Below are 21,652 nucleotides of genomic sequence, written 5' to 3'. Positions count from 1 at the left end.
TCAAAAAAAAAATTCAGAAAATCATCAGATGCTGGTCAATATGGAGACTTTTGTGTAACATTGTCGGGAGAATCGATTCTCACTATCGGTTTTTGAAAATTTTGACGTTTAGACCACTTTTCAAAAAAAACAGTTTTAGTAAATGAATTTTGTATTTTTTTAGGAGAGACATACCATCCTGCATTTTTTGTGAGTCTTTTTGTCACATTTTAGGCTATTTTGACAAAAATTTTGAGCGAAAAAAAATCGTGACATCACCTTAAAATTTAACTTTTAAACTTAAAAATTTAAAAATCTCATAGAGGTGGCGTGTATTTTTCTTTCAGTGTATTTTTTTTCAGAAAGCTCATCAAATTTCCTACAAGTTTGTCTTTAACCACTTTTTGATACGATGCAACGACTTTGAGTTACAGTAATTTTTAAATTACAAAATACAAAAATATTTAACTAACTTACGCCCTTCTCAAATGTCATTTTCGAGTGCAACTGGATATACACAAAAATGGCTTAAATAGGCCTAGGATAACATGTCTAAAAAGTTTCATTGAAATCGGAGGGGGTCGGGTACAAAAGTACCACAAAAATTCCTGATTTAAGCTAAAATCCTAAAATTCTAAAATTGCAAAATTCTAAAGTTCTAAAATTCTAAAATTCTAAAATTCTAAAGTTCTAAAGTTCTAAAGTTCTAAAGTTCTAAAATTCTAAAATTCTAAAATTCTAAAATTCTAAAATTCTAAAATTCTAAAATTCTAAAATTCTAAAATTCTAAAATTCTAAAATTCTAAAATTCTAAAATTCTAAAATTCTAAAATTCTAAAATTCTAAAATTCTAAAATTCTAAAATTCTAAAATTTAAAATTCTAAAATTCTAAAATTCTAAAATTCTAAAATTCTAAAATTCTAAAATTCTAAAATTCTAAAATTCTAAAATTCTAAAATTCTAAAATTCTAAAATTCTAAAATTCTAAAATTCTAAAATTCTAAAATTCTAAAATTCTAAAATTCTAAAATTCTAAAATTCTAAAATTCTAAAATTCTAAAATTCTAAAATTCTAAAATTCTAAAATTCTAAAATTCTAAAATTCTAAAATTCTAAAATTCTAAAATTCTAAAATTCTAAAATTCTAAAATTCTAAAATTCTAAAATTCTAAAATTCTAAAATTCTAAAATTCTAAAATTCTAAAATTCTAAAATTCTAAAATTCTAAAATTCTAAAATTCTAAAATTCTAAAATTCTAAAATTCTAAAATTCTAAAATTCTAAAATTCTAAAATTCTAAAATTCTAAAATTCTAAAATTCTAAAATTCTAAAATTTAAAATTCTAAAATTTAAAATTCTAAAATTCTAAAATTCTAAAATTCTAAAATTCTAAAATTCTAAAATTCTAAAATTCTAAAATTCTAAAATTCTAAAATTCTAAAATTCTAAAATTCTAAAATTTAAAATTCTAAAATTCTAAAATTCTAAAATTCTAAAATTCTAAAATTCTAAAATTTAAAATTCTAAAATTCTAAAATTCTAAAATTCTAAAATTCTAAAATTCTAAAATTCTAAAATTCTAAAATTCTAAAATTCTAAAATTCTAAAATTCTAAAATTCTAAAATTCTAAAATTCTAAAATTCTAAAATTCTAAAATTCTAAAATTCTAAAATTCTAAAATTCTAAAATTCTAAAATTCTAAAATTCTAAAATTCTAAAATTTAAAATTCTAAAATTCTAAAATTCTAAAATTCTAAAATTCTAAAATTCTAAAATTCTAAAATTCTAAAATTCTAAAATTCTAAAATTCTAAAATTCTAAAATTCTAAAATTCTAAAATTCTAAAATTCTAAAATTCTAAAATTCTAAAATTCTAAAATTCTAAAATTCTAAAATTCTAAAATTCTAAAATTCTAAAATTCTAAAATTCTAAAATTTAAAATTTAAAATTCTAAAATTCTAAAATTCTAAAATTCTAAAATTCTAAAATTCTAAAATTCTAAAATTCTAAAATTCTAAAATTCTAAAATTCTAAAATTCTAAAATTTAAAATTCTAAAATTCTAAAATTCTAAAATTCTAAAATTCTAAAATTCTAAAATTCTAAAATTCTAAAATTCTAAAATTCTAAAATTCTAAAATTCTAAAATTTAAAATTCTAAAATTCTAAAATTCTAAAATTCTAAAATTCTAAAATTCTAAAATTCTAAAATTCTAAAATTCTAAAATTCTAAAATTCTAAAATTCTAAAATTCTAAAATTCTAAAATTCTAAAATTCTAAAATTCTAAAATTCTAAAATTCTAAAATTCTAAAATTCTAAAATTCTAAAATTTAAAATTCTAAAATTTAAAATTTAAAATTCTAAAATTCTAAAATTTAAAATTCTAAAATTCTAAAATTCTAAAATTCTAAAATTCTAAAATTCTAAAATTCTAAAATTCTAAAATTCTAAAATTCTAAAATTCTAAAATTCTAAAATTCTAAAATTCTAAAATTCTAAAATTCTAAAATTCTAAAATTCTAAAATTCTAAAATTCTAAAATTCTAAAATTCTAAAATTCTAAAATTCTAAAATTCTAAAATTCTAAAATTCTAAAATTCTAAAATTCTAAAATTCTAAAATTCTAAAATTCTAAAATTCTAAAATTCTAAAATTTAAAATTCTAAAATTCTAAAATTTAAAATTCTAAAATTCTAAAATTCTAAAATTCTAAAATTCTAAAATTCTAAAATTCTAAAATTCTAAAATTCTAAAATTCTAAAATTCTAAAATTCTAAAATTCTAAAATTCTAAAATTCTAAAATTCTAAAATTCTAAAATTCTAAAATTCTAAAATTCTAAAATTCTAAAATTCTAAAATTCTAAAATTCTAAAATTCTAAAATTCTAAAATTCTAAAATTCTAAAATTCTAAAATTCTAAAATTTAAATTCTTAAATTCTAAATTTAAATTCTTAAATTCTTAAATTCTTAAATTCTTAAATTCTTAAATTCTTAAATTCTAAAATTCTAAATTCTAAAATTCTAAAATTCTAAATTCTAAAATTCTAAAATTCTAAAATTCTAAAATTCTAAAATTCTAAAATTCTAAAATTCTAAAATTCTAAAATTCTAAAATTCTAAAATTCTAAAATTCTAAAATTCTAAAATTCTAAAATTCTAAAATTCTAAAATTCTAAAATTCTAAAATTCTAAAATTCTAAAATTCTAAAATTCTAAAATTCTAAAATTCTAAAATTCTAAAATTCTAAAATTCCAAAATGCTAAAATTCTAAAATTCTAAAATTTAAGAAATTCAGAAAATAAAAAATCAAAAAAATTACAAATTAAAAAAAAAATTAAATAAATAAATTCAGCAATCAAAAAGTTACAAGACTAAAACAGCTGTCCCAATTCGCACATGTGTCTCAATTCTTCCCAGATGACGGTATTCGATTGGCCGTACAGTCTTAATCCGACTTCAGATTTCTTAAACATTCGAATATTAATTAATCCTTTTAAAACAAACTTTGCCTCTGGACGGGTTTCAATATTAAAGAATCTTCAAAAAGTTTAAAATATATTTTCAATTAATTTTAACTCTCAAAAATCTTTGGAGAGAAATTTTTTTTGTTGAAATTATGATACAAATCATCTGACTTGTTGATAAAATGTTTGAGTAAAAAATTACACGAGAGTTAGCAATCAAAAATTAGTTAACTCCTCTATTTCCCCTCCAGACTCGTCCCTGCAAACTCCGGTTCCCCCAGGCCAGAGCCCGAACCGGAGTCGCAGCCCACCGGCATCATCATCCTCCTCTGCCGCCCTGGACGGCGGTGGCCACCAATCGGCAGCACCACCACCACCCCTTCCACCGGGAGCCGCCAAGTCTTTCCCGTTGATTTCTGCAAACGTGCCATCGACACCACCGGAAGTGACGCCCGACGCTGCCGCGACCTCCGCCACCGCCAAAACCGACAGTCCACCGTTGCTGCGAGCTCCCTCAACGTCCCCGGCGGCACCTGCGGCAGCGGTTCCCGTTCCCTCGCCCAGCCAGAGCATCACGTCGAACGACGATTCGGCCGACTCGAACTCGAGCAAGTCGCGCCGCCGGAGAAAGCCGGACCGAACGAACAAGATGAGCTCGGCGGACGAGCTGGAACGGATGCACGACTTTTTGACGGGCGAGAACAGCGCGGACAAGTGCGGCGTCGACCGGATCGACGGGATCGATCCGATGCGGCCCAACATTGCGGTTCGGAACGATATTGCGACGCTGGCGTTGGAGGGCATCAGCAGCCTCAGCCAGGGCCTCGCCAGTGATAGTAGTCATAGTCCGCACATTACCGATCTGTCCGACAGCACGCGGATAAACCTGCAGCAGCAAGTGGGGACGCCGGCGTCGGCGGCAGCGGCGTTGAACGAAAGCAATAACCGGCATCCGGAGACGACGCGGGAATCGCCGAGGATTAAATCACCGGCGGCCGCCGTAAGTTCGGTCATTTCCAGCGTGCTTTCGGCGGCGGCAGCCATGGCCGAGTCGCGCAAGGACAGCGAGTCCACGTCGGACGATTGCGAGACGATCGACAAGATTGCGGCGATGATTTCCAGCACGGAAGGTGATGTACAGGTTCCTGCGGCGGCGGCGGTGGCGTCTTCGGCGACGACGACAACGACGACGGGTGGTAGTTGTAATGGTCCTCCCGCTGGTGTAAGCGCTGAAGGAACGGCGGTTCCTGCGGGGGAAGGTTCCTCAAGTTCCGCTAGCTCAAAGCCAGAATCTCAGCACAAACCGGACGCGGATAAAAGTTATGAAGAGGTGAGTGAAGATCATCGTTTGTCTTGAAATGGGCTAAGGGCCGGTATGCTGTTCAAAAGAAAGGGGGTCAAGAAACAGCTTTACGAACGGCAGAACAAAAAAGAGGGAACGTTTTCTTGGGGCTTTTCTTCACCCTTTCTGGCTTGCTTTCGCTACCGCTGCTTCCCATTTGAAATTTTTCTTGACCGGTTTCTTCCGAAGTGCATACCTTACATAAATAAAATTAAGATTAGGGTGGCCACTCGAGTGGATAAATTGGGAAAAAGTTCAATAATTCGCAAAATTTTAAAACCTCTTATACAATTTTCTAATCAATTAGTTTTGAGCACTTTTTTTTTTTTTTTTTTTTTAAATTAAACCGAATTTCGCACTTCACAGCGTTGATTGCTGGAAACATTCACCTACTCTTTTTGAAGAGTTAGGCTCGGTAGCTACGTATTTTATTATTTTTAACAATCATTACTGTTAGCACTTTGCAGGTTGGCAAATCCCAGTGAGCTAAGCTCTTTTAAGGGATTTTGTTGCCATTAATTACAACTAAACTATTACTTTTTCGCATTCGCATTCGCATTCGCATGGAGATGGTGATCTTAGCGGGTTGCAGACTGGATTTCGTCATGTATATGTGATGATTGTCCAGCCCAGGTTGCTTAGAAATTGATTAAAGGGAATTAAAACCAATTCTACTCGAACAGGACAGGCAGCACCATGAGAGCCATCCATTGCCGGCCGCTCCCATCTCCACCATTCACCGGGGCAGGAATAAGGATTAGGAGCACGGGAAATGTTGATGCTTGACTTACTTAGAAAAAGGTAGCGAAACCGCAGGCTCTTTTTCCCAACCCTATTGTGGAACTCGATCAAATTGACCGTTTGACCAAATTTAATTGAATTTAAACAACAGGGCTGCGTAAGTGTCGCGTGGAGTTGGTAGTTGTGTGGGGTAAAGGTCTGGGATTCGCCCTAAGCAAGCGATACGACCAGTGGCATAGATGAAATTAACGGATACCATTTTATTCTCAAGGCAAGCAATCGGATGCTGCTGTTGAGACAATTCCCGTTTATTTAATTTTCCATTAAAATTTTAAAGTATGTTGTATTAATCTCAAAGCAAGCATTCAGATGTTGCTGTTGAGAAGATTCCAGTTTTAAGATTTTTTGAGTCTTTTTAGTTTATTATGAAAATATTATTCTCAAGGCAAGTTATCAGATTCTGCTGTTGAGAGATTCTCGTTTAATTGTTGAGGACATTAATTTTGGAAAGGTTCTTTCTTAGACAGCCGGCTGTGGAAAGATCGAACAAAATCAAATGAGATTAAGAGGTGATCATTTACACTCACTTGCTTTCACATAAAGGGGTCATCCTGCTGAAAACTAATTCAATATAAAAAAAAAGACTAGTTCACAAAGAAATTTGGATGTGTATTACTTTGTCCCCCTTTTTGTTCAAGATAGTTCACAAGTGGTTAATTTTGGAGTCGTTATTTATCAGTTTAAAATTTACTTCAATTTCAATGTTCGCTTCTTTTAAAAGAACGAAACCTAACAACTTGTTTACACATTTTTCTAGCTCAAAATTAATTATGATTTCGCTTCATCTAGCCCATTAGTTCATCAAAGAAAATGAAAGCTCGGAACAAACTCACCGGGTTCATCCTAAGCCGACGTGTTGAATCACATTATCCAAAAGGAGCCTTGCGTCAAGTGTAAAGCTGCCGTCTTCCAACATACTGCCTAAGCTCACGTCGACGAAACACAAATCAGGAGCAAATTTCACTATGTACACTGTGATAGCGAAAGGCTGTCGCTTAAACTTATCAACCGACTTCGATCACAACTAAACTATTACTATTCTTTAACTCTTCTACTGTGGTTGCGTATATGGTGTGTTGGGCGACTGTTGATGGGTTGTTTGCGGTGGTTGATGGGTGGCGGGCGGTGGGTGGTCGGCGGCTGGTGGCAGGCGGTTGTTGGTGGGCGGCTGGCGGCGGGCGGTGGGTGGCAGGCGGTGGGTGACTTAAATCAATATTTAAGGTTACTTTCACTAGTTTCATGAATTTGAGAATGGAAATGCTACTTAAGACATTAAAATCCTAATAAATATAGGATGATTATGATGGCATGTGCTTGACACAGATTAGCACAACAATTTCAATGAATAAATTCAATTTGATATAATTTTGATTAATTCTGTAATTCTGTAATTTCGGAATACATTCGTCCGGCTTCAGCTGAAGATTCATGCTGTCCCATGTTGCATGTTCGAGTGTAGACCTACGGAAACCCTTGCCGCGAGGAGAGGTGAGTGAACCAGTACACGAGCCACCTACGACATAATTCCTCGGGCGGCCCAGGTAAACTCGAAGTTACCCCAGGCACCCCCAGTGCAGGACACATTGGGGGTAGAAAGCGGATAGAATTAGCAAAACATCAAAGCAGAGCGCGAGCCATACTTTTAAAGTGGTATCTGCAAAGGAATTTGTATTAACAAAATGGTCAAAAATAAAAAGGCGATACTAATTAATACTTCCCTGCGACCTTGGAGGTCTCTCGGTTGGACAATGGACATATAGCCATGGACACCAAGCTTGGTAGCAAACCTCGTCAGTCGGTGTGGTATTGATCACAGCTGGTGTTATCCTGCGGCTGCGTAGCAAGTCAGATGCTCGCTCATTCAGTTTGAAACGAAAAGAACAAAAGAGAACACAAGAAAACATTAGATTCTGATAGTGAGTTTCAATTCAGCTGTAAAGTGTAATATCATATTAAATATAAATAATTATAATAATAATTTCACTTCATGATTCTTTATAGACACTTTATTTATTTTGCTTTCACTATCACTTCACTATTTCTTCGGGTCGTCTAATTTTCGTCGTGCTCCCGTACTTGAAGAATTCCGCATAACTAATCATTGCTGGTTAGAAGTTTCATGTCGAACATGTTACAAACTAACACAACAGTGACACAGAAACAGAACTTCACAAGCACGGACATTTTTACACGACCTCCCAGTGAATTAATACCGAGCTTTAACTATTTTTTTGTACAACTATTACCTAAAATGTCCAAAGCAGCTCAGTAAAACTCACTGGGAGCGTTCCACAATTTAGCCCCATCCGGGGGGAGCTTATCCCTTTGTACCCTCGTGTTTGTTTCCTTTGAACCATAGTCTAGGTAGTCCAACAATGTTCAGCACAAGTTTGAATCGAAAGCAATTGCTTGAACAGCTGAACGGATCAAACTATTGCTTCCCTTGCTGAACTAACTATGCTACTGTTACTAAGGAAACAAAAGGATAAAACATCATGATTTGATGTTCTAACAGGTACGTTCAACTAGCCAGCTGCGAGACCCATCAGCCCGGCCGGTAACCAGTCCATATCTGTCGAGTACAGCATACGGTGTGGTTCACAAAATATCAAATACAGCAAACACAACACTAAGGCTATACATATGGACTGGCGGGATGGAAGCACGTGGACACCTCCCCCCAAAAACTGTAATTTTGAAAAACGATTTCAACTTGAGTTGAAATATTTATTAATATTTTAAAATTCAAAACTAAATTCATTGAGTCTTTTCAGAAATATTGCCACATGCAGCTTGATTTTCATAAATCGAAATACTTTAACTATCAAATCAAAATTTAAATGACTTTCGGGTTAAATGTCAACACACTAGGCTTTTTTACTACCTATTTGAAAATATCAAAAACGATTAATTTTTTATATTTCTCTTCAAATATTTTGCATAAAATGAATGGTAAAGCATGATACAAGGTTGTTTATCAATTATATTATCGTCAATAATATCAACGTCTAATGATAGCGGTTATCGTTATTGTTATTTCGTTAATCCTATCGGCAATAATCTTATCGATAATAACGGACACTATCTCGTTTTTTTTTTATCTAAAACTAAATTAATGCAACCATATCATGTTAAATTGTGAAAGTTTTCTCTAAGAATATATTTTTGAAAATTTAGTAAGTTTCAAAGTATAAATACTCAAACAAATTCATGAAATACCGTTTATTTTTTTTAAATCGTAAAATTTTCATGATTGCAAAATATATATCAAACGAAGCAAAATTTGATTTGCATTTTCACTTTATTAGATTTTTTTTCGTAAAATACTAAAATTTTCACAAAATATCGTATTTTTTGCATATACAAAAAATTTCATAATTCGCAATATCAAACAAATCGAAATTTTGCATGCATTTTCATTTTATTAGCTTTTTTGGTAAAATATAAAAAATTTACTAAATGTAGTATTTTGAGAAAATATTTTTTTTTGTAATTTGCAATATGGGTATCAAACGAAGCAAAATAATGTATGCATTTTCACTTTTTTAGAGTTTTTTTTTTGTGAAATACACAAATTTTCACAAAATATCATATTTTTAGAAGATACTAAAATTTTCATAATTTGCAATTTGGGTATCAAACAAAGCGAAATTTGGTATGCATTTTCAGGTCATTAGAGTTTTTTTTTTGTGAAATACTCATATTTTCACAAAATATTGTATTTTTAGAAAATAATAAATTTTTACAATTTGTATGTACCAGAGTTTTTAGGTTAAAAATAAAATTTTCACAAAATACCGTATTTGTTTTCGACAAACTCAAATTTGCAATATGGTTATCAAACGAAGCGAAATTTGTTACGCATTTTCACTTTATTAGAGTTGTTTTTTATTTTGTAAAATATTAAAATTTTCACAAAATACCGTATATTTTTTAGAAAATATTAAAATTTTCATAATTTGCAATTTGGGTATCAAACGAAGCGAAAATTTGGATGATTTTCACTTTATTAGAGTTTTTCGGTATGTAATATACTCAAATTTTCACAAAATATCATATTTTTCAAAAGTACTAAAATTTTCATAAGCTTTCAATTTCATAAGCGAAATTGTGTATGCACTTTATTAGGTTTTTTTTGGTAAAATAAAAAAAAACACTCAAAATTTCGTATTTTTTGAAAATACTAAAATTTTCATAATTTGCAATATGGGTATCAAACGAGGCAAAATTGTGTATGCATTTTCACTTTATTTGATTTCACAAAATACTGTTTTTTAAAGTAATATTTTCACAATTCGCAATATGGTTATTGAAAAAATACTCAAATTTTCACAAAATATTGTTTTTTTTTTTGGGAAAATAATCAATTTTTTACAATTTGCAATATTGGTTTCAAATGAAGCAAAATTTTGTATGCATTTTCATACACTGAAACTAAAATCATGATTGATTCTATATGCCAACCGCACATAACTGTATCTCAAATCAACCTAATATTAACCATGAGCTTTCATATTGAACATCATATGCTCCACATATAAATTTGAATAAATATCTTCATAGACATTATATGCGTACTGCACATAACCGAGCTTGCATACTGTTAGATAAAAAATATTGTTTACGCAAATACCGCTTGTGAGCATCGCATATAAGTTTCATATGCGCAATTCTATAGATTTTTGCAGTATGCTTTTACTCATGAAATTTATATGCAAGGTTCACAACATTTATGAATGTGTGCCCAAATGTGTTCAAAATTGTTTGCGCGTGTGTCAGTGTGTCGGTCAGCAGTAACAGCCGCGGTTCATTTTTGTGCAACTTCGCTCAAACGGTGGGCCTCAATTTTTTTTACGCGCAGTTCCGGTGGTAGTTCCGGCTAGAAGGTGGTCCGGATCATCAACCGAACCAGATGCAGAGTTTGTTTGGCCACATTGCTAAGATTCCGGCTGTATTCGACGTGTCCTGTTTGGTGTTGTACCGGGTTTTCCACGGCATTTACTTTGAGAGCAGCAGGCGGTGATAGGTTCGGGGCCTGCAGAACATCGAAGGGCCATGCATTCGGAGATGGTGAACCGCATCGTCGGAATTGTCCTTTCGCCACTCTCGGTTACAACAGTTCCGAATCAGGTTTGTAGAGATGTGTGTGGTGTGGTGAGAACGATGCTAAACATTCATTTCTTTCTGGACCAGAATAATCTTCCGGTGTATCCGCCGCTGCCGGTCAACCTTGACGCGAAAAGATCGAGGAGACGTGTCGCACTTTGTTCAAGCTGGACATCAAGTTGGGCATGTGCTTAGAGAATCCGATGGACCACTTCAAGCAGCCGGCGCGGTCGGAAACAAAGAGCAACGAGGCAGCCGCTCGATGCGATCTTCTCGAAGAAACAAACGGAGCCGCTCCCGTTTCAGAAAACACCCAAAGTGCACCAGTAACTTATTAAAATTACTTAAATAATTAAATTTAATAAAATGAAACCGTTAATTAATAACTTGTTTTTTATATAAAGGAAAGAAAATAAAACCATAATTCAACATAAGAAGTAATCCATATTAATAAAATGCATGACTTTTAAAAAACAATTGAAAATTTATTAAAAATCATGAGTGTTTCACTTACATGCTATATGCGGGTGCATATCCCCAAATAATTAAATCTGTGAGCATTGCATATACTTTTCATGTGCCGTGAGCATAAATTTTATATGCGGTAGCATATTTCTATTTCTTATCCACTTATATGCAGTGCTCACACAACTTATGTGCAGCGCATATACCGGTCAAATGTAGAGGCATTCTGCAAAAATCTATATGCGAAACTAATACCATACATCATGATATTTGTTTCAGTGTATCAAACGAAGCGAAAATTGTTATGCATTTTTTCACTTTACTAGAGTTGTTTTTTTTCTTGGAAAAATGGGTATTAAACGAAGGGAAATTGTGTATGCATTTTCACTTTATTAGGCTTTTTTTTGGCGAAATACAAAAAAAAACGCAAGATTCCGTATTTCCAGAAAATATTAAAATTTTCATAATTTGCAATATGGGTATAAAATGAGGCAAAATTGTGTATGCACTTCACTTTATTTGATTTTTTTTTGTAAAAAAACTAAAATTTTCACAAAATACCTTTTTTGGGAAAATAGTCAAATTTTCATAATTCGCAATATCGAACAAAGCGAAATTTGGTATGCATTTTAACTCTATTTTTTTTTGTAAAAACTCAAATTTTCACCAAATATCGTTTTTTTTGGAAAATAATATTTTTTTTTTTACAATTTGCAATATGGGTATCAAATAAAACAAAATTTTGTATGCATTTTCGCTTTATTAGAGTTTTTTGTTACTTAGATTTTCAAATAATAAATTTTTTTTTCGAAAATACTAAAATTTTCATATTTTGCAAAATAACCATATTGCAAAATATGAAAGTTTGAGTAAACGAAGCGAAAATTATTATGCATTTTTTCGCTTTATAAGAGTTGTTTTTTTTTGCATAAAATTCCAATTTTCACAAAATACCGTTTATTTTTTCGAAAACACTAAAATTTTCTTATTTTCATGTAAATTTTTTTGTTCGATTGTTAATAATGACTTTGGAAAAGTCTTAAAAAGTCGGGAATTTGAAATTGGGATTTGAGTGGCCACCCTAATTAAGACTGATTTCTTGCAGATCGAGAACAAACTCGAGGAGATGTTCGCCGGTATTGAGGAATCGATGCCGCCCTCCTGTTCCAAGTCTTCGCCAGCGAAAAAGTCGTCCCCTTCCGCGAAGCAACAGGCCCCAGCCAGCGAACCTGCCACGGACATTCTCACCGAACTGGCTGGGAAGGCAGAGTCCGAATTGACTTCGGTCGGACCCGGAAGCAGTAATTCACCAACGGCACCGGCGGCGGATGTGGAACCGGGCCCGAGTGGGACTCAGAAAAAGGTACTAACACCGGCGGCGAAACGGGCCAGCGCTGGTAAAGCGGCCGGAACGCCACCGAACAAGCGGAAGAAGGTGTTGAAGAAGAAATCCGCGCACGGTAAGGGAACGAGCTTTGCGGCGGCTGAGGAAAGGATGGCCAACTTTGGCTCGGGGAAGGCGGGCCTCGGAAAGAAGCCGATAACCAAAGGAGGGAAGAAGGGGGCGGCGGCAGGATCCAACGGGGGCAAAAATGCCAAAGTAAAATCAAACGAAGCGACGGCGTCGTCGTCGTCGGCGGCGGATATGAACGGAAAGTACAAGGGACCGTTCGTGCAGGTCAAGTCCGACGGAAGCCACATGGTCATTAACGCGCCCATCAACGAGGACGACTCGGACAAGCCGGCGAAGCAGACGAAAAAGTTTGCCAACAGCATGAACAACTCGGAGAAGAGCAAAATCCGGGGTCTGCACGTGAGCACGCTCAGCACCAAGTACGACGCGGACACGACGGACGGTAAGTTCGAAACTCAAGTTGATCATTCTTCCTCAATAACCCAATGTCTTCCTAAATTACCCTGCAGCCTCGTGGATGTGCGTATTCTGCAAGACGGGACCGCACAAGATGCGCCTCGGCGACCTCTTCGGGCCGTACATCATCAGCACCAAGTCGGGCGAGTTCGCGGAGAGTAAAACCGACCAGGACTTCTTCAGCGAGAAGCGAACGCGCGAGAGTCTGGCCTCGAAGCTGGTGCAGCCGAAGGTGGAACCGGTCGGCGCAAGTGGGGTGAGTTGTTCAATTATGTCAAACCTCAACGCCGCATCTAAACGCCTTCCCCCTTCTCGTTCTCAGACAAAGTCCAAAAAGCGAAAGTCGCTCGAACCAACGGCGAGCACGAGTAGTGCGGCGCCACCCCCAACGGCCACCGTTCCTCCTCCACCCCCGGACATGTTCTACGGCATGGTCAAGGCCGGCGAAGACTCGTACGAGGTGTGGCTGCACGAGGACTGCCTGGTGTGGGCGCCGGGCGTCCACATCATCGGGACGCGCATCGTCGGGCTGGAGGCGGCCATCTGGAACTGCTGCCGGCACCCGTGTCGGATATGTGGCCACTCGGGCGCCGTGGTCAGCTGCCTGAGGCGGGGCTGCAACGCGGAAGCGCACGTCGTGTGTGCGCGAAAGCACGACTGGGAGCTGAGCGACGAGTTCAAAGCGCACTGCAAGGATCATTCCGAGGACGGCGATTCTTGAGTATTACGGAACTAGGGCTAGGCGCTAGGACTTGTTGCTTTTGTTCGTTTTTCTTTTTTCGGTTTGGTTAAAACTTGTATTATGTTCCGTTGTTTTTTTTGTCATTTTTTTCCCAGCCACAGAAAATAAACTAAAACACTCTGCAACTGTGCGTCAGTTGTTCAAACGAAAGATATTACGGTGGATTGGGTATTTTGCCAACACAAAACAGTCACCAAGATCAATTCACGAAAATGTACATTTTACTCGTGTAAATATAGCAGTCAGTCAGCTAGTGTATGATATTTTTTAATTTAATTTTAAATTAGACGGGAAAGCCAGATCAAAAAAAGCAAGAAAGGAAGATATTCGATCGTGTTTCGAGAATGTACTTTTCAGGGCGATATCTTTGAACTAGTTGTGAGCAGCGAGGTAATTTATTTAATAATGTTAGGTACTGTCTCTCAAGCAGAAGGATACATATTTTCATTTAGGCAAGGGAAGTTTTCTTTTTGCAAAAGAAACACACACAAACAACACTAAACTGAGGACATTGAATCGAACACATTGAAAGTGAGCAACAGAAAGAAACAAAAAACACAATAGACGAATTGAACAATTCGTTGGATGCATGTGATTAAATAAAAATTAATTGATAAAATTGATCACCACGTGTGTAGTCTGTAAAATAGTGTCTAATCTGGAGAAGTAAAATCTATATTGAATTCTCGTAAAAAAAAGTTTTAGTAAGCAAACTTAAAGTGCAGCAAAAATAAAACTGTATGAAAAATTTATGACACTTGTGTTTTATTATCCCGGGCAGACGGTAATAACAAAATTCATGCCATTTCAATAACAAATACTGTTATAATAACAGAAAGTGTTATGGAATCTTCTTGAAAAATCAATGTTTGCATAAGGATTTAATAACAGTTTATGTTATCATAACAAAATTTGTTATTGGTCTGATATTGGCTGAAGGCCAAAACAACCTTGGAATAACATTTTTTGTTATGGAAGAATACCTCCAACTGTTATTGGGATGATCGGATTTGTTGTTAAAATAACAAAAAATAATAACAAAGATTTGCTCGAAGAATAACTAAAAATGTTATAAGTCTGTTATTACAATAACAATCCAAAACAACAAAATCATAACGACGAATAACAAATCTTGTTATAAATAACACAAAATGTTATTTGCCTAGTATTTTCAAATATCAAAAAATGTTATTCCCAAGTTATTTCCGTCTGCTCGGGATCTGAAATAATTTTCATCGAGCGGTCTGACCTTATCTGCAATATCAAAATCGGTGGTTCTCGTTTATTCTTATGGGGTTCGATAATGGTAAATCGGCAATAAGTTGGTATGAGCACTCAATATACTGTGTTTTTTAATCTGTTTGCAGGGAATTGAAATAGACATGTTCCAAAATTACCAAAATAAATATGAAGACTGTTGTGTATGTATCATTGCCGAAATAAAGCTATTTGAAGTTAGCCGTTTTACAAATAACGGGTGCCACGATATCTCAACACTGCTTTGACCAAATCAATTCAAATTGTTGGTGAAGATTCGTTAAACCGATCCTGTGTGCATGACAAGAGCCCAGGGATGGAATAATCGCAAACAAATCATTTTCGCTTCCATCGTTGCAAGAGCCAATTTTCAAGTTTATTAAAAAAAAATGATAAAAATAGAGCTTCGTTATGCACACGGGATATGTTTCGAAAGTCTTAAGCCCAAATTTATCGTGGCACCCGTAAATAAACTCAGTCCTTCAACAAAAACACTCAGAAAGTTTGGCAGTTCGCTTTGCGCATGGCAAAATTTTAAGCTTTATTCGTCTGTCTTGTTAATCATGAATTATTTATCGTCATGAAACTTTCAGGGGTGATTGAAATCACTTTTATATTTAATGTAAATTTTAATCAGTTCTCTGTAATGTTTTTTTTTTTTAAAGATTTTCTAAATGTATGTTACGCCTTTACATGCACTCTATCGAAAAATTACCATCTGAATTTTTATTTAAATCAATTTGCACTTAAGAGTTTCATCGGGATTTTTTCGCTTTGGAATCAGTTAGCAGTTTATCACTCTTAGCTGTTGTCCTCTTGCAAAAAATAAACAAGATTCAATTCTTCGTAAAATGACTTGGTGGGACAATTATGCACAGAAGTGTAACAACAGGACGATCTGACTTAGTGTTTTTTTTTTTCTAATGACTATTCGAACAAAAGACTAGATTTTATGGGTGTTTTCGAAAAGTCAAACATAACTTTAAAAAAGTCAGAATCATCAAAAAATTATACGGGACAATTACGTAGAACGAGGAAACTCAAAAAGGCATCTTTTGCGCTATAGAGGATGGTGCAAAATCTGGTACCGATTAACCAAAGGATTAACGATTTTTTTTAAATGTATCAATCGAAAGGACTTTACCATTTCACATTTTTTTATAACGTGCACCGTTTTCTAGTTACAGCCATTTTTTGTTCATTTTTATCGAAAAAAGTTCAAGTTTATGCAATTAAAAAATACTTCGAAGGAAAACCACCCCTGCTTTTCGAATTTCAAATTTTCGAAAAACTGACAAATACAATTTTCTTTTTTTGATTTGTTGATCGGATTACTACCGAAAACGACGTTTGAATTCATTGTATTTTTCGAATTATGAGCAAAAATGTAAATAATTGACAAAGCCACGCAAATGTTGTTTATTTCGAGGTTTCTAAATAAGCTTTCTGATAAGTATGATTGTTTGAAAAAGTTTGTTCAATGCTTATAATGTTACTAGAGGTTACTACCAAGGTAAACAAACAACAACGGAACCTTAAAATCATTTAGAGGCTTGGTGGTGGAAGTATTAAATTAAATTCCACTTGGGGGCAAAATGGACCACCCTTTTCCTGCCTTATAAAAACAATCAAAAGTCACGAAATTTGAGCTAAATGAATTATTTCACTCCTGGTAGCTTCACAAATTACGTTTAATGCAACATTAGTTGATTTTTTACTTGTTTTGATGCTTATTTCTAAAAATAGCGTCTTGTTTCAACATTTTAACACTATTTTCAAAAATCTTTGTTTTGTTAAGTGACTATTTTTATAAAAGTTGTCTAACTTCATGGAAACTATGTTAGAAAGGTCCCTCAAGTCATTTATTATCACCCTCCAACGTTGTATTAGAAAAAATAGCTTGTTTTGTAAGGTGGCCCATTCTGCCCCGCACCCTGGAAAAGTAGTCGAAAAAAACATTATTTTTTAAAGTGGCTCAAAAATAGTTCTAAGCTCAAAAATTTCATCAACCAAGTATACAACATTGAAGGGAACATCCCAAAGCATAAGCCTACTACACTGAATTCATAAATTTTTATGTTTTTCGATGGTTTTTGGCGCATTTTACTTAGGCGGACCATTCTGCCCCCCCTGCCCCTATCCTATCAAAATTTTAATTTTGTAAACATGAGTTTTTACCTATTTAAGAGTGAGTCCACGAGCAAAACATACCCGTCTCGCATCGACCCCACCAATCCGCCTGAAATTTTCAGGGGTTGTTTGTACATATAAAACTAGCATCTGGCCAAAATATGTGCACTCTAGGTCAACGGGAAGTGGGGCAAATCGGGACACAAATTTTGAAGGTTCAAAAACGTCAAAAATCTAAAATTCAATTTAATTTCAAAATTCAAAATGCATCTTAAAGGGCTCAAAAATGCAACAAAATGCAGAGTGAAGCATCTGAATTGGTTAAATCAAAAGGGAGTTATTGGCATTTTAGTGAAAAAATAGGATAATTTTCAAACTCAAATAAAAAAGTGTTCCATCCAGATATCACATCTGGGACTACCATATGAGATTGAGAACGCTTTGGATAAGTCAGTTTAACATATTAAATAGACACTTTTAATTTTAGTGAATTTTTTGGTTGTAATGTTTTGCTCGGGGGATCCCTTAGATCCCATTTTATGGTGATAATTTTATCATATTCGTGTTCTTGAGACAATTTCACAATAGAAACATCAATAAAAATGTTTATTTTCATCCATTTTAATCCTTCCCGATTTGCCCCACTTCCCGTTGACCTACAGTGCTCATATTTTTAGTTTTATATGTACAAACAACCCCTGAAAAGTTCAGGCAGATTGGTGAGGTCCAAACGACGTCCCGTACAAAGGGGTATGCCCTGTTCGTGGACTCGCTCTTAAATTGCCTTAACTTTTTAATTATTCGGAATCAGGTTCAACATTTAAAAAAATCCTTGCTAATCAATTATTTTTGATATTTCAAATTATGGGCTTGATTTCCAGCTTATTTTGAATAATTTAAAAGAGTATTGACCCATGAAATCCACAAATTTGAATCACTTTTTTTTACAGATGTAAACAAACTTTTGTTCTCTCTGGAAGTGCATATTTCAACAAAATAATTATTACAAACGCTGAAATCAATAAATCCTGAGGTAAACTGTGTTTTTTATTAGCTACTGATATTTTTGTGAAATTTTCAGTTGAAATTCAGAAATCTTTAATTTTTGCAAAGCAGAATTTTGGACAAAAAAATGGAACGATGCTTTTGATAGCAAAAATGACATATTTGATCAAATCAAATTCTGCAAACTTCTAGGTTCTAGGATCATCTAGACATCCTTACAAATCACTGGAAAAAAGAATCGTCCGATTGTCCCAATAATTTTGACAATCTTGGCAAACTTTTTATTTTATTTAAAAGGGTAGGTTCTTTGTACAAGCGCAAAAAAAAGTTTTAAAAAATGGTTCATGTTAAATTTTTTTTTAGATCCTTTTTCTTTTATTTGCATCGCACATAAATTAAAAATCCTAATCCGTCTCCAAACAACATAAACGCACAAGCTTCCACTCCGTTATGTTTATTGTTTATGCGCTTAAGAGCGAGTCCACGAACAGGGCATACCCCTTTGTATGGGAGGTCGTTTGGACCTCACCAATCTACCTGAAATTTTCAGGGGTCGTTTGTACATATAAAACTAGCATCTGGCCAAAATATGAGCACTCTAGGTCAACGGGAAGTGGGGCAAATCGGGACACAAATTTCGAAGGTTCAAAAACGTCAAAAATCTTAAAAAGGCTATAACTTGAGCAAAATTCTATTTAATTTCAAAATTCAAAATGCATCTAAAAGGGCTTGAAAAATGCAACAAAATGCAGGGAGAAGCATCCTAATTGGTTAAATCTAAAGGGAGTTATTGGCATTTTAGTGAAAAAATAGCATAATTTTCAAACTAAAATAAAAAAGTGTTCCATCCAGATATCAACTCGGTTCAACCTGCAGCTTGTAGGGGACATCTGGGACTACCATCTGAGAATGAGAACGCTTTGGGTAAGGCAGTTTAACACATCAAATAGACACTTTTACTTTTAGTGAATTTTTTCGCTGTAAATTTTGGCTCGGGGACCCCTTAGATCCCATTTTTTGGATATAATTTTATCATATTCGTGTTCCTGAGACAATTTCATAATAGAAACATGCATAAACATGTTTATTTTCATCCATTTTAACCCTTTAAAAAATGAAAGTTAAAAAAAATTATGAAGCTGCTTTTTTTCTGGTGTCATCTAGTATCCTTGGAAACGAACTTGATTTTCAATAAATGTGAATCGAAGATTTTTTTAAACTTTCATTTTTTAAAGGGTTAAAATGGATGAAATTAAACATGTTTATGCATGTTTCTATTGTGAAATTGTCTCAGGAACACGAATATGATAAAATTGTAACCAAAAAATGGGATCTAAGGGGTCCCCGAGCCAAAATTTACAGCGAAAAAATGCACTAAAAGTAAAATTGTCTATTTGATGTGTTAAACTGCCTTACCCAAAGCGTTCTCATTTTCAGATGGTAGTCCCAGATGTCCCCTACAAGCTGCAGGTCGAACCGAGTTGATATCTTGATGGAACACTTTTTTATTTGAGTTTGAAAATTATGCTATTTTTTCACTAAAATGTCAATAACTCCCTTTAGATTTAACCAATTGGGATGCTTCTCCCTGCATTTTGTTGCATTTTTCAAGCCCTTTTAGATGCATTTTGAATTTTGAAATTAAATAGAATTTTGCTCAAGTTATAGCCTTTTTAAGATTTTTGACGTTTTTGAACCTTCGAAATTTGTGTCCCGATTTGCCCCACTTCCCGTTGACCTAGAGTGCTCATATTTTGGCCAGATGCTAGTTTTATATGTAAAAACAATCCCTGAAAATTTCAGGCAGATTGATGAGGTTGATGCGAGATGGGTATGCTTTGCTCGTGGACTCGCTCTTAAAACGCAACGCGAATGTGTGCGTCAAACGAGCCTCTGCGCTCTCTCCTTTTTCACAAAAGCTCTACGCAGCATAAATCGGAGCAACCGACGCCATGCTGCAGTCAGCTCGTCCTCGCCGTGCGCCTCTCTCAAGAGCGTGTGTGCACGGCGCATTGAGAGAGAATAAGGAAAAACCAGCGCGCGCTCTCTCGTTTTGCGCGCCGTTGCTTGGGAGAGTTTTTCCACGTTCGTTTCTCGCACTCTTCCGCGTGGGTGATTGAACTACCGTGCGTCTCCTTTTGGGTTTTGAAAGCAGTTTTTGTGGAAGTAAATTTTCTAGAGTGTTTTTGAAAAGCTATTGTGTTTCTTATTTTAAAGTCAGTGTGTGTATTTTATGAAGAAATTTAAGCAGACTCATCGTACATTCAGTGTGCAAAAAGATGGTGAGATGTCAGGGCATGGCGGAAGTCAAATATTATAAATCGAGATGACCCATGGAAGATTTATACGTAGAAACTTGGGTTTAAGAATACGGGCGCTTAAAAATACTCTATCGACGAAAATTGTGTTTTTTTTTTTAAGAAAATAAAGTATTCCCATATAAAGTACCTCAGGAGAAGGCGCTTGGTTGCTCAAGAAAATTTTAATAATTTGAAAATAAGCCTTTTTATTTGTATTTTTTCAGAATGTTTTGTGTTTCTTTACCATTAATTACTATGAACTTCAAAGAAATGTATTTTTTAATTTTTTTTTAAATATTTGTTTAGTACCGAAAAAACACACTGAAAAACACAATTTGCGCTGATCGAATATTTTGGACTAACATATTCAAAATTAGGGAGGTGAAACACAACTTTTTACGTATAAATATCTCATGGGCCAACTCGATTTGTTATATTTTAAATCAGGGTGACCACTCAAATTCCATTTTCAAATTCCCGACTTTTTCCCGACTTTTTTCCAGACTTTTCCAGAATGCTGAAATAATTGGCATTTCTTATTTAAAGAATAATTTCAAGCAAAAAATTTTCTAGAGGAAATGTCAATATTAAAGTAAAAAAAAGTAAATCTTTCCCAGTTCCTGAGGGGAACACCCGTGAAGAGTATCGGGGCCGGCATTTACAAAGCGGATTCTGTGGCAGTTTTTCACTCAACTAATGTTAACATGTAAAGGTTATTGTTAACATTCCATAGGTCGCCTCCCTAAGGTGTTGTGATAAGGTCCAGTTTGTGACGATACACTACCTTCCCTTTACTAAGCAATCGAATCCAGAAGAGAAACTATCACCAGTTGTGTTGGTCCGAGCCGGGATTTGAACCCCGATCTACCGCTTACGAGGCGGTAGCGTTACAACTAGGCTACGTGGCTCCGTCAATATTAACCACCGAAAAAAAAATTTCAATGAATTTAAATAATCCAAATATAGGCATTTTTTGTAAATACAGAAACTAAACAACAAATAAAACAAAACTTCAAAACTAGAATTTCATTATTATGATTCAGAGTAGAAACACAAATTTCTTTGAAAAAATAATCGAAAGTTCAACAAAACTTATAACTTCCATGTTATTTTTTTTAAATTGACAAACGTATAGTTTCAACTTCGTTTCAACTGGAAATGACAAAAAGTTAAAGATAACTGA

General features: G+C 34.3%; 1 protein-coding gene across 1 annotated transcript in view; it reads left to right on the top strand.

Moving 5' to 3' along the window:
- LOC6033560 (uncharacterized protein CG5098) overlaps nucleotides 1-14,508 on the top strand; it is a 40,790-nt gene extending 26,282 nt beyond the window's left edge. Inside the window, exons 6-9 of the mRNA XM_038261673.1 lie at nucleotides 3,703-4,781; nucleotides 12,271-13,021; nucleotides 13,089-13,291; nucleotides 13,358-14,508. Coding sequence (XP_038117601.1) covers nucleotides 3,703-4,781; nucleotides 12,271-13,021; nucleotides 13,089-13,291; nucleotides 13,358-13,756 — 2,432 coding nt within the window. The 3' untranslated portion in view covers nucleotides 13,757-14,508. The remainder of the gene's footprint in view (nucleotides 1-3,702; nucleotides 4,782-12,270; nucleotides 13,022-13,088; nucleotides 13,292-13,357) is intronic.
- The last annotated feature ends 7,144 nt before the right edge of the window (nucleotides 14,509-21,652 follow it).

Source organism: Culex quinquefasciatus, chromosome 3 (genome assembly GCF_015732765.1).
Source record: "Culex quinquefasciatus strain JHB chromosome 3, VPISU_Cqui_1.0_pri_paternal, whole genome shotgun sequence".
In the NCBI taxonomy this organism is placed as follows: Eukaryota; Metazoa; Arthropoda; class Insecta; order Diptera; family Culicidae; genus Culex; species Culex quinquefasciatus.
This window is presented reverse-complemented; position numbering and strand designations above follow the sequence as displayed.